At 37.1% G+C, this 14037-nt stretch overlaps 1 protein-coding gene across 1 annotated transcript; it reads right to left on the minus strand.

Moving 5' to 3' along the window:
• Nucleotides 1-1568: 1568 nt before the first annotated feature.
• On the minus strand, nt 1569-4626 carry LOC149921066 (uncharacterized). Its single transcript, XM_090163800.1, has 7 exons — nt 4494-4626; nt 4402-4433; nt 4259-4332; nt 4055-4182; nt 2476-2563; nt 2320-2403; nt 1569-1823 (listed from the first exon to the last, which is right to left on the minus strand). Exons 4-7 carry the CDS (start codon nt 4064-4066, stop codon nt 1627-1629), a joined length of 381 nt encoding a protein of 126 aa, XP_090019926.1. The 5' UTR covers nt 4067-4182; nt 4259-4332; nt 4402-4433; nt 4494-4626; the 3' UTR covers nt 1569-1626.
• Between the last annotated feature and the right edge of the window lie 9411 nt (nt 4627-14037).

Here is a 14037-nt window from a genome sequence, read left to right on the forward strand (position 1 = left end):
TAGAAAGGCTTAATAATCCTACGGAATTATGAAAGGTTAATTTATACATCTGAGAGTGTTGTTAAAATTCTTCAAATAAAGGAAAAATGCATAAGGAGCAATAATCTTAAAAATCAAGGGGACTCAAATAAACGCCTTAACTTAAAAATTGAGTGGCTGGTTCGAAGGTGCCTCAACCATGATGAAACACTTCTCCCAGATTTGAATGATCACATGTTTGACCAAGTGGTTGGTTTGAACTATATCATTTAAATTCCCCCGTCCCTAAAGTAATTAACTTTTACACCGACTAAAGACTCAGTAAAATAGCGAAGAATATCAATGCGAAGGTGAAAAGGGAATGGATTAGGAAAATACTAAATTGATAATTTTCTAAGGCCAAAAGTTCTTTTCATTCTAACAGTTTGGAGATATGCTATTTTCTTTTTATTATAATCAGAATATTAAACGTAATTTTGAGTTTCTTACCAGTAATTTAAATATCTAAATACAAATTACCACCAGTGACGGACTGGCCATTGAGTGAACCTGCCCGATGGCAGGTGGGCCCCACGGACCGTTCACGAAGTAGGCCCCTCAAACATGATAGCGTTATAGTTGTTAAAGCTGGGGCCCTTTGTCTTCTTCCGCCACTGATCACCACTAAGATAGACGTGAACCCGTGCAAAAAAGGATATAAGAAGACGATATTTGCAAAAAAAAAGGTTTTTTTGAAAAGATAGAAGGCGCCACCACCGAATGATAACGATTACATTCAGTGAAGATTTTGTCCCGCGAAACCCCGATTTCTGAAGCGGTATTTGTATCTCTAGTTATATATTCCCAATTCAATGGTAGTATATATTGTCTTTTTCATATTGAAACACCAGGAGCTCTACCAGCTCTGTGCTAGACTAAACCTTAATATTTGTTTATTGTCGTATAGGCTTCGTGCGTAGTTCAAATTTTGATCACAAGTATCGCCGCCTACCGACCGAGTTTTAGATTTAATACGTTAAAGCTGTTAATTATCTCTACACAACAGCTGAAAGTTTCAACCGAAGAACATTGAAATTCAAAAGTCGTCTGCTATTTCTTCACATATTTAGTTGACAGATACTAAGGCAGATGGCGCTACATTTCCTAAGCTCGAAGCCTATACATTGTTCTTGACAGCGTTGCCAATCGTACTATAATTATAGTACATTTCGATAATTTTACCTTTCGAATTTTTCCGTACTATAATATCAATCGCGTACTATATAGTACGCTTTTTGCGATAATTGTACTATATTTCCGATATTCGTGCGATAATTTAGAAAGTTCCTATCTGTTAACATAAGAACGGCGTTTCCAGTTTCTTTTGTTACTCCTAGTAGCATATGTAACATAATTACTCATAAGTATGCCACTAGCTCTATTTCTTCACTACACAAGAACTTCTTGTGTAAGTTACTTATGTTAAGTAAACCTTTTCAACTGTTAGATGTCAAGAGTTTAAATGTCAACAAGAAAAATATGCCTAAATGTGTTTCGATAAATTTTCCGAACATAAATGAAAATAAAATATTTTTCAATCAAGAATTTGACATGTCTTTATTACAGAAATTTATAGTTTAAAAGGCGTAGTTTAGAATATGATTGGGCTTAAATAATAATTGGGCCGGCGATACCAGCGGTGATGCCGTGGTGGATGGCTGGGATGGCGGCGTGATGGAGGGCGATTCCGGCGTGATGAACGGCAGGGAGGGCGGCGATTCCGGCGTGATGAACGGCAGGGAGGGCGGCGATTCCGGCGTGATGGACAGCTGGGATGGCGGCGATTCCGGCGTGGGTCAAACGGCCTTAAATCATTATGTAAAAAATTAAATACTTTCCCCGACACGAAAAATAATATCAAATTAATAGGCTGTTAAGTGAATTTGGAAATTCTTAAACGGAAAAGTGATCGGATTAATTCTTAAATGGAAAAGTGATCGGATTAATTCTTAAATGGAAAAGAGAATGGATTAATTCTTGAATGGAAAAGTGATCGGATTAATTCTTAAATAGAAAAGAGAATGGATTAATTCTTAAATGGAAAAGTGATCGGATTAATTCTTAAATGGAAAAGAGAATGGATTAATTCTTAAATGGAAAAGTGATCGGATTAATTCTTAAATGGAAAAATGATATTATTAATTTTTTAAATAAAAATGATATTATTTATATTTTAAAGGAAAAGTGATATTATTAATTCTTAAATTGAATTAATAAACTTGAAAATTATTAGAAATGAAAGTAACCTTTTTAATTTTTAAAGGGAGAGTATACTTATCAATTCATAAAGAAATTATATACCAGAAATGGCGGCAGCTTGTCCTTGGATGGCAGCGTAGGTTCCTTGAGCAGCGGCGTATCTACCTTGAGCGGCAGCGATTGGGCCTAAAAAAATATTATTTATTTATAGTAATAATAATATTTATTATTGTACAACAAAATAAGAATAATTATAACCAGTGATGTCAACGGTGGTTGGGGCGTAGGCGCCGATGATAGCGCCAGCGCTGGCGTAAGCGGCCAAGCCGAGGAAAGCGAAAAATACCTAAAATATCGAAGGAAAATCGGATTAGTTTTTTCGTCTGCATTTTGTGTAGCAAAACTCAGTGTTCTTTGCTACAGACAGGCAAGAATGTTAAGGGGAAAGGCTAAATGGGAAGATTAACGTCTCAAGGGGGCTGCAAAGTTTGAACCCCACCCGAAACAAAATGCTGGTTAATTTTTTCGTACACAATTATATACTATCCAATTCCGATTGAAACCATCAAAACAATTATAACACAATTAAGCTAGTGGTGATTGGCACAAATTTCGTTAAAGGTCGTAGAGCGTGCTACCAAATGATTTTTCTATTAAGTTTCTACTACCTTAACATTAAAACATGAAACCTGGAACATTTGCTCTTTAAATCAAAACGTTCCACCTTCTGAAACCTTCCTATGCCCTGCGGCTCTAGCTTGATAGCATACTCTTCCTATGCCCCGCGGCTCTAGCTTGATAGCATACTCTTCCTATGCCCCGCGGCTCTAGCTTGATAGCATACTCTTCCTATGCCCCGCGGCTCTAGCTTGATAGCATACTCTTCCTATGCCCTGCGGCTCTAGCTTGATAGCATACTCTTTCTATGCCCTGCGGCTCTAGCTTGATAGCATACTCTTCCTATGCCCTGCGGCTCTAGCTTGATAGCATACTCTTCCTATGTCCTGCGGCTCTAGCTTGATAGCATACTCTTCCTATGCCCTGCGGCTCTAGCTTGATAGCATACTCTTCCTATGCCCTGCGGCTCTAGCTTGATAGCATACTCTTCCTATGCCCTGCGGCTCTAGCTTGATAGCATACTCTTCCTATGCCCTGCGGCTCTAGCTTGATAGCATACTCTTCACGTGATAAATTCGAATTTTATCAAATGAGGTTTTAGGAACTAATAAAGTGTTATCTGATTGCATACTCTTCTAAATTTATCACATCATTTCACATGATATATTAGTAACTAATAATCTGTTCTCTGTATGTAGACTTCGGGGTTTGGATAAGAAATTTCCCTTTCATTTGTTTAATATCCATAACCAAAATTTATGCGAATAAAAACTTATTTTTTGCATATTAAATCAATTTATAGCCGCGAATAATATCCATAAATAAACAGTTAACCGAAATGTTTATGAATAATCGAAATTTTGCCGGTTAATTTATCTGTTCCGCCGAGCTCTATCTGATTGCATACTCCTCATTTGTTGAACTCTAAATTTATCCCAATATATTTTAGAAACTACCTACTAAAAACTGTAGTATTTTTCATTTATTAATTTCGAAATTTAAGCCAACTAACGGGACCGCCTACTAAAATCGCTTCCCGGTTTTATACCTTCAATCATTTGTTATATTCCAAATAGGTCCCAATGTCTTACAAATGGAACCACCCTACTAAAAATTGTCCTCTGAATACATACTCTTCACTCGCAAGTTGTAAATTTAATCCAAACCTGTTAGTAGAGAGCTGAATTCCGAAATAAAAAATACGGAAAATCGAACTTACCAAAGTGTTCATGTTGAGGTTTTGAGTTTTTGGTGAGAGCTAGTTACTCCAAGTGATGCTGAGTGACTATGATAAGTATTCCACCTTCGAAAGATCCTTTTATAACAAACCTAAGTTGGGTCTCCACCCTTAAAAACCGACGTACTACGTCAAAAACGCCAAATAGAGTGAGATATAAAAAATGCTTCCAATAAAAAAGCCAACCTTGATTATGTTCAATCCCGGATTGGGAAAAAAACGACGCGTCGTGTGTCCGGGCTCACCATACAGCTACCACCCTGAAAATATTTCCAAAGTACGAAAAAAATGCTGGTAACCGTTATGATAGTCTCATATTAAACGCTTACGGAAATATTTTGATTTTTAAATGGGCAATTAACTAGAAAAAAAGTGGTACACCATTATCAGAATGATTAAAAGACCGAACAATGTTTCTTACAAATAACCTCTATAAGGCCAATAGGCGATCCCACCCTAGGTTGGTTGAAATTATTCCTGGGATCCAACTTATTGAAAATTTCGGCGTTTTCACTATCTCCATCTCTAGAATCTCGTTGCAAGACGACCGTTTTTAGAGTCCTGAAATGTTTGATAATTAGCGGTCTAGCAAATTAATCTAGGGATGGCGAACCACGTTTGTGGTTGCTATAGTAAGGCTGATTTGTCGAGTTTTTCATCAGAATACTTAACTTTGTGATAAAAGCAATAAACTTTCCACATATGTACTATAAATATAGAGGATCATTTTTAGCCTGTATGCCCAACTTTCCGCCCTCTTGGATTCAATATGGCGGCCATTTTATGTGTAAAAATTCCAATTTTTCCGGAACTATAAATTAAGCTTTCGAAAAAATTATAGCGGTTTTTACATTATTAAGTGTTAAGATACATTGCATTTTTTTCCTTTAACGTCCGCCATATTGAATACAAGATGGCGGATTTTAAATTTAACCCCTGCACTGAAAATCCGTCCAAAATTCATTTTTTTTTACTTTTAACAGCGGAAGAAGAAGTTTAATTGCTAGTTGCTATCACAACCCAAAAGAAAAAACTCTTAACTCGATCATCCACCATCTTGAATCCGAGATGGCTGCCATTTCATAAGGTTATAGGTTCATTTTTTTGGTCTGAAAATCCAACTGAGCTAATTACGATAAATTTCAGGCTTTTCGCTTTTGCTTTTTGGACGCGCTTTTATTTCAAAATAAGCCTATATCAAATCCATTTAGACATCTGCTTCTCGTGACAAAAAAGCCGATAGAGAAGCTTCTCGCGGTTGGTTTTGACGCAAAAGCGGGATTTTTGTTCGGAAAAATCGTGATTGAAAATGGGGCTTTAGACGTCAAGAAGCATTTCAGTATTTGTTACATAGTAATACGCCATCTTGAATTAAAGATGGCGGCCATTTCACCATAGAAACCTATTTTATATTTATTTTTAGAAATAAAAAATATACCCACTATAAATTAAAAAGAGCGCTACTGAAATACATCAAATACTGACATTAAAACTTTAAAAGTAACCAAATAAATTTATCAATTTGCTCGAGAGCTTTCAGACCAGATAATTATATCGAAGCTAAGCGAAAGAGATTTGGTGGCTATACGGAGCGAAATACCCATAGATATAAGAAATGTATATAAAGGTCTAGATAAAATATTTCAAAGGGAGTGAATACGGAGGTGACAGCTAGCAGAAACGCGTAATTTCTGCAGGCTATCCTTATAAGACGCTATCTATCGGTAAGAAAGCTCGTGCTATCGGTAAGAAAGCTCGTGCTATCGTCGCGAGAGCCATTGTCTCCTGCTTAAAAATTATACTAAAAGTCACCAACAGATGGTGTCTAAAGACTACGGCCTGTGGAAAGGTCAAGCACTTAGTACTAAAATGCTAAGAGAGCTCGCGCTCTTGGTCACGTGCCTTCCTCGGTGTCTGCTAGGTGTCAATCCGTATTTTATGTTAGGCTTAGACGCCCCGAAATTTATCTAGACCTTTATATACATTTCTTATATCTATGGAAATACCTGTTTAAAGGCATAATAAGTCGCTAGATGACTTGGGCCTAAAATGGTGCCTTGGGTATTAGCCCAGCTGATTATTATTAAATGTTTAGTGAAATTGAAGAGAAAACAAATCATGAATTATAATTAAAATAAATAATTATTAAAAAAAAAGATTTGTTACGATTGAATGATCGACGACTACAGCAGCTTCTAAGGCATGAACCGTGCACAAATGTCACGAGACTAAAGCATAAATTACTCGATACTAATCCAGAGCTCACATCGTATACCAAAGAACCTGAAGTACTTTTACCTATAAAACAGGGAATGGGTGGGGCTAATCAAGAAGCTGGTGAATATGAAGCGAAAAGAGAACTGCTACACTTAATTCGATACGTTAAGCAAATAAGAATAGAGGCAATAAAATCGAAATCATCATTAACAGGCCAATTTGATGCCGTTCCCCAAATAAATTCAATGCCCAAAGTGTGTTTTCTGCGAAAACACTGATGAATATTTTTATTTGGTTGTACTTTCTTTATATTATTTTACCTCTGATTTGTGCTAGGAGACTCACTTAAAAAATTACCTTTATTTTATTAAGACGAATAAAAACAAAACAAATAGGTAGAGCGTACCGGACCCTAAGAATATAAATAGCCTATTAAAGTTTGTGGTTATCTTGAATTTATTTATAAAAAATAAGTATAAAAGAGGTTTCTATGGTAAAATGGCAGCCATCTTTAATTCGAGATGGCGTATTACTATGCAACAAATACTAAATGCATCTTGACGTCTAAGACTTTAAATTTCTTTGAAATTTAACCTTAGCTCAGTTGGATTTTCAGAAAACAATTAACCTATAACCTAATGAAATGGCAGCCCTCTTGGATTCAAGGTTACTGGAGATTTCACAAAATCGAGGTACTACAGCCGCCGAGTGAGGCGTTTTAGAACGTATGTATACGGGCGAGTAAATCTAAGAGAGGAAATCGCGCCAGACTATAAACTAAATATAAGATTGCTAGTACTATTCCAACAAGTAGGTTATGTAGTCTATAGTGTGACTAGGTCTCGCTAGAAATTTTAATAGGCGCGAAGTTACAGCTGACACACTTTTGGGTCTTATGCTACTTTTGATAATACATAATGAAAAAATGTGTGACTACGAAATAGGTGTCATGGAGGAATTTGCTAAGATTATGGGTCCCCCTATAGTAAATAAAAAGACAACTCCTAAACTACAATAAAGGGAAGAGTCTAAATTCAACTTTTATCCGTGTATTGTCGATAGGCAACTAAAAATTTCAATTGCTGTTGGAACTGCGATAATTATCGTAGCTGCAGTAAAGTAAGCACGAGTGTCGACATCCATCTCCACAGTAAATATATGATGGGCCCACACGACAAAACCAAAAATTCCAATAGCTAATATCGCGTATATTATACCTAGGGTTCCAAATGGTTCCTTCTTTCCAGTTTGATGTCTAATGATGTGGGATACTATGCCAAATCCGGGTAAAATTAAAATATTTCTGGCACTCGGTTAATCGAGGGCGCAAAATGAGGGGTCCGCCATAAATTCGAATCACAGAATTCTGCACGGGAATCTTAAATTTTTAAGGAAAATAAAAAAATAACCTAATTCGGATCTGGAATCATAACCGAATCGTGGAATCTTACAGGGTATCAAATTAAAATCATTAAATCATCTCAGGAATCTGGAATCCTACCAGAATCGTGGAATCACCAGGGCCGTGCAGAGGTATCCTGGGGCCCGGGGCAAACTTACTCGCGGGCCCCTTCAAATTGCACCCCCCCCCCTTGAGCTTCTTCAATGGGCCCTATAGCTACGGGCCCCCCTACCAGTCCCTTATGGGCCCTTTTCGCCCGGGCCCCAGGGATTTTGCTCCCCCTCTGCACGGCCCTGGGAATCACCTCGGGAATCAAACTCTAGTGATGAAATCTTTTCCGGTTAATCATGGAATATTTTCTTCTTCGTCTATTTTTTCTGTTTGCTACGTAGTTTACAAATCCATAACGAGGTCGGTGGGGGGATGGCGTGTAAGCCTTCTAAGGCCGGTGGGGAGGGTCTTCCGAGAGCGTCGAAGACCCCACATTTTATTTTAGGTAGTATCATTTGGGGATGTGCAGCCTAATTTGCAGAAAAATGGTAAAAGTTGTTTGTTGTAGGAGTACGTAGTGAACGCTGATGCTGGTGGAGGGATACAAAACATCATTTTCAGACTGATAGTTTCGAATGCTGCCACGTAGGTTGCAGATCCCTTGAAATGCTAAATATTGAATTTCCTGATCAATTTAAAAATAAACTAAGAAATAACTTTAATCAGAATCAACTAAAAGTATGAGGAATTAATTAGGAAATACGGAATTTACGTAAAATTGTGATTATTTGGAATCTTAGCAAAATCTTGAAATCAAGTGGAATCAACGGTTTTTTGAAGGAATCCACGGAATGGGAGGGGAAATCAGAAAAAATCGATTTAGATTTCGAAAGAATCAGAATGCAATCATGGAATCACGGAATCAAATGGAATAAAGGATTTTGGGAATCAACGAGAATCAACTATAAGATTCGGCCGAATATTGTACGTTTTTTTCTTAAGTGGCGGACCCCCAAAATCACGCGAGCTTCACTCCTTTAAAATATTAGAAACGCCCGCCCAAAGAATCAACACTTAATTTTATACACGTATTTAATCCTAACAAAAACTAGAACGGTAGGAATTGAAGCCTGGTTTTCACTAGGCTAAAAAACGGCGGAAATGGTTTTACGCAAATATATTTCCGGCGGATTTTCCAAGGCTTTTCCGCACCTGGTTTTCACTGGGGATTTTTCAAGCGGTTTGTAATTTGGCGGTTTCGATAGCGCATGCGCTGAAGATTGTTTCTTTACTGACTCACAGAATTAAAATGGACGCCATAGATAGCTCCAATAGCAGTCCACCGATTTTCTTTCATTTCATTGTTTTTAAAACATCTATTTGATTTTGCTGTGTCATATAAAAAAGGATAAGCGCGAACCTCTTCTATGAATAACTCCTGTTGACTACCATTCATTATTTTTGTTTAGAAGTCATCGTGACAAACTGACTAAATTACAATAACAATGTTTATAAACTAAACGCGTCGCTTTTTAGGCCTAACAAATTGAATCAAACCGGGAGTAGTGAGCTAGTGACGTCAACGCACGATCTTCACTGATTGGTTAGCACATTGCGTTGCGTTTTAAAAATTCGGAAAAATATAACTTCCATTCCGCGCTTGTTCGCGGAATATCGCAAGCTTTCCGTAAAATTTCGCGGAAAATATTTTTCCCCAAACGGCGCGGAAAGCCAATGCCACTGTTTATTAGCCCAGTGAAAACCAGGTTAAGCCCCGTTTTCAATCACGATATTCCGAACAAAAGTCACGCTTTTGCGTCCAAACCAACCCCGAGAAGCTTCTCTATCGGCTTTTTTGTCACGAGAAGCAGATATCTAAATGGATTTGATATAGGCTTCCTTTGAAATAAAAGCGCGTCAAAAAAGCAAAAGTGAAAACCCTGAAAAATATCGTAATTGAAAACGGGGCTTTAGGCAGGAAATCTTCTAAATTTCTTTCTCTCCGAAACAATTTGTGACGTCAACTATTGGTAAGATTGCGGCGAAGTGATTTACATATAAATATTTTAAAGTTAATTTTTATTACTAAATATTGGTGATAAGTGCCATAAAATATATATTTTAAAATTATGGACGTAAAAATCTATCTTATGATGTTCTCTAAATCACAAAATTTGAAAGGTGTCCAAGCTGACACTATCTTTTGAATATCGCAAAATTTTATGGTACAATATACGTAAAATAGCGCTTACAACTAGGCGTATGATCGAATGGCGTGCTCAGTGTTGGGCTATTGGGTTAAGTGGTCCAACTTTAAAAAATATTTTTTTTGAATTTTTTTTGGTAAATGGAAATTTTAGAATTGCATAGTTTTCAACTTAAACCCAATTCCGGGATGCCATTAAACTATATGGAGAGACTAATTTTTGTCATGGTGAACTGACTTGTATGTGAAATAAATAAATGACGGAATACTCATGACGTTGAAAATATTTATTTAAAAATATTAAAAAGTCGTGATGCTACAAACGAGCATCTATAGACGGCGTTTCGAATCCTACGGGATTCTTTGTCAAGTATGAGTTAAAACATATCGTACAGCTTATTTATAGACAATAATAGAGTTAATTACGCACGTTTCAGCAAAAAAACACAATCAAGCAGGGTAAATGTATTTAAAGACGCGTTACAATAAACCAAGACCAAAATTATAGCTTATCAATACTTACTTTAAATTCCGGTCATATTATCGATTTTAATAAAAAAAAATCTTTACAAAGAAAAACATACATTTAAGCGAAAAATAGCTGAAAAGATTTTAATTACTAAACATGGCACCCTAAACTTAGATAACGAAGGTGAACTTTCACCAATCTGGAATATCGAAAATTCCATCGAGCCTATCGTTTCTCCGACTTAAAGTTATCTTCCCCCTCTTTATTGTAACGTCGCCTCAAACTACATTTACTCTCCCCTCTCTATTGTTACGCGTCTTTAAATACATTTACCCTGCTCGATTGTGTTTTGTGCTGAAACATGACGTAATTATCTCTATTATTGTCTATAAATAAGCTGTACAATATGTTTTAACTCACACTTGACAAACAATCCCGTAGGATTCGAAACGTTGTGTCGCCGCCGTCTAGATGCTCGTTTGTAGCATCACGGCTTTTTAATATTTTTAAATAAATATTTTTAACGTCATGGGTATTCCGTCATTTATTTATTTCGCGTACATTAGATTATACTTCACGAAATAGGATATTTTCATGAGAATCACGACTATTTTTTTTTTAAATAGAGCTAATACCCAAGGCAGCACCTTCGACCACATAAGCAATGTTGCTTGTGCGTGATCAAGTAACAGGTGGCCGGGTTACAATGCGTAGGAGGGTGGTGGCAAGCCCTTCATGCCACGCGAGCCAACAGCTCCCTACACTAACTATTACCGTTAACCTCAGCAAGTTTTTATTTTTATCTTAGTTTTATAAACATTGAAACAAGTGTTAAACATTTTATCAGGATACGTCGAACTATGTTAGCATGAATAGATGAATCCATTACCAATAACCCACTTGTTACATCTGTCGGCAGAAATGTTAAAGCAAGTGACGACTAGTGTACAAAAATGTTTCTTAAAGCGCTTTTAAGTGGAAGCACCTTCCGGGATTTAAAGTGATTGGCAAGTTGTCCACCATCCATTAGGTTCTCGAAACCACGTGTTTAATAAGTAAATAATCACGTAATTCCCAAAAGCCAATCAACGCGAGAAGCTCCCAATTTGCCACACCTTTTAGGCTATATTTTGATGCTTACTCAACTTGTTTTGATTATTACGCTAATCACACCTAGACCTAGTGCAAGCGAATGCCACTAGACTTGCTTTAAATTAGGTGATCCATCTTAATCAAAATAGACCTGATTATACAGCTAACACGTACGCCGTGTTATTTCCTGCTAACGGGAAGGTGTCAAGGAATTTTCTTCGACAGCTATTTTTTGCTTGAAACCAAGGCACTTTCATAATAAAAACTGTCGTTTAAATCAACAAAACTTGACTATTATCATAAATAATAACCTAAGTATAACAATGAATTTATTTCTTTTAGGCTGTTACAATTTTTGCAGAAAGTGGGACCTTTTTGGGTCCCCATAATTTAATTTCAGGAGGTTCTTCCGGGGACCCTTAAAATCGATTGGTGGGGCCTCAAATGAAATTAATAGTAGACTACGTTGCCCACCCCTTGAGCTGCCATTGATTTCAGCCAAGGAAAGTCTCACGCGTAATCGGAAGTTTCGTAAGAGGAAATTGGTCTCTTCTTTAACGAAATCGCTTAATAGTGCACCGCGCTTAGGTCTCAAATTCGAAAAACACAACGAAAAAAGAATTTAAGACGAAAAAGAACAAGTAAACGTTAAATTTACTGTTGAAAGTGTTTTTTTTTCAATAAGCCTGGTCTGCGTTCAAGAAACCGTTTTCGGAAAAAAATATTTTCGATGAGACCGTTTCTCAAGGGGACGTCGAATTTTGCTGAACCCATTTTCGGTCATCACCTATTTTGTGCGCAAAGGCTTAACTAGTATTTCACAGGTATACGAACAATTTATAAAAAATATGGGAATTGTTTTTAAATTATTTGGTTTTTTCGTAATTTCTTTCCTTACTTAATGGTTGACCAGCGAAAAATCCTGATCTCACAGCAACGGTTGATCAACGTAACGTTGAAACCGGTAATGAGAAAACCCGTGGAGTCAGAAACTGGACTCAACGTTAACTCAATGAAAAACCTGGCGGTGGCGATTTATCTGTACCTTTACCTGACAGTTCCCAAGATTAATAAAGACCGGCGGCGAGTTGTTGGTCCTTGCTACGTCGTGGTTTATCTATGTCATTGGCGAAACAGAATATCATTATAACAAAACGGCGACGAAGCCTGTAATGCAGTCGGTCTTGTGAATAGCTCTCGGTAAAACTTTTTAATGTGAAGAATAGGAAGGGTCACACTTATGTAATCATATTATACAATTATAGTCATACTTCTGCTTCTTATGTTAGATATGCTATTAAAAATACAGGTTAAATTCTGAAAGTACAGAGTTTAAAATTTGCGATGAAAAAGGGTTTACACTCTTATTAATCACCTTCAACCTAACCTGGTAGTCAGGCTACCAACCCGAAGATATAATCTACTAGGCTACTAACTTGTCCTCAGTAGCTGAAGTATAGTGTTTCGTCTATGAGGCCTACAGCACCTTTAAGCACCAGGTGGAAATGTTCAATGAAATAAGAGAAGATATGTTTTGCAAATGGACAAGAGCAGGAAATAATTCCATAAGAGCTATTTGTGTTCATGATAAAATAATGACAAACTATGTTACAACTAAAAATAAATATTTATCAACAATTCAAAAACAAAGATATGAACTACTAGCTTGTCCCCAGTAGTTAAAGTATATTGTTTTGTCTATGTATAGTCAGTATTCTTATTTCCTCATCATTAATATAGTTGATGGCTAGTGGCTACAAAACCGACACACCCTTACAACTACGGCGTCCATCTTGTCTATACTTCTCAATCTTGTGACGTTATCATTGCTGTAGTGGATGGCTAGTGTCTCTCCACATCTGAAAATGCCATACGACTCAGGCGTTCATCTAGTCTGAATTTCTCAGCAAGTGGGGTGGCGGAGTGGTTAGCACTTTCGCCTCGCAGCAAGAGTAGTCGGGTTCGATCCCAACTTGTGGCACTGGGTGCAAACTCAGAACAACTCCTTCTGCGTTGAGTTTGCAAGTTCTCTCCCCACTGGTTTAAGGGGTTTTTCCCCGAGATCTTCGGTTTCCCCTTCCATAAAAACTTGTTAAGGTTAACGGTAATAGTTACTGTAGGGAGCTGTTGGCTCGCGTGGCTTGCAGGGCTTGCCACCACCCTCCTACGCATTGTAACCCGGCCACTTGAATTAAAGGCTTTAAAAGTCGCTCGATGACTTAGGCCTAGGGTGGTGCCTTGGGTATTAGCCTAGCTGATTATTATTATCTCTCATTCTGGTAAAATCATCATTGTTATAGTGGATGGCTAGTGTCTCACCACATCTGACACGTCACACTGTCTTAGAGCTATGGCAACCATCTTGTCGAAATTGTTCGTGTACGAAGTTTAAAGCTCCCTTTAATGTAAGCCACCAAAATGTATCTAATGTTACCATTCACTCACAGTTACTTTTCAAGCAAACCATTGATTATTTCTTCCCGATCATTATGAAATTTTCAGAATCAAAGTGTGATATTAGTAACACGTTTTCTGGTTCGGATTTCCAGATAAATTCACAAAAAAGAGCAAAATGTACTTGAATGAAA

The sequence above is a fragment of the Leiobunum rupestre genome, chromosome 11, assembly GCF_980474605.1.
Source record: "Leiobunum rupestre chromosome 11, qqLeiRupe1.1.hap1, whole genome shotgun sequence".
NCBI classification, from domain to species: domain Eukaryota; kingdom Metazoa; phylum Arthropoda; class Arachnida; order Opiliones; family Sclerosomatidae; genus Leiobunum; species Leiobunum rupestre.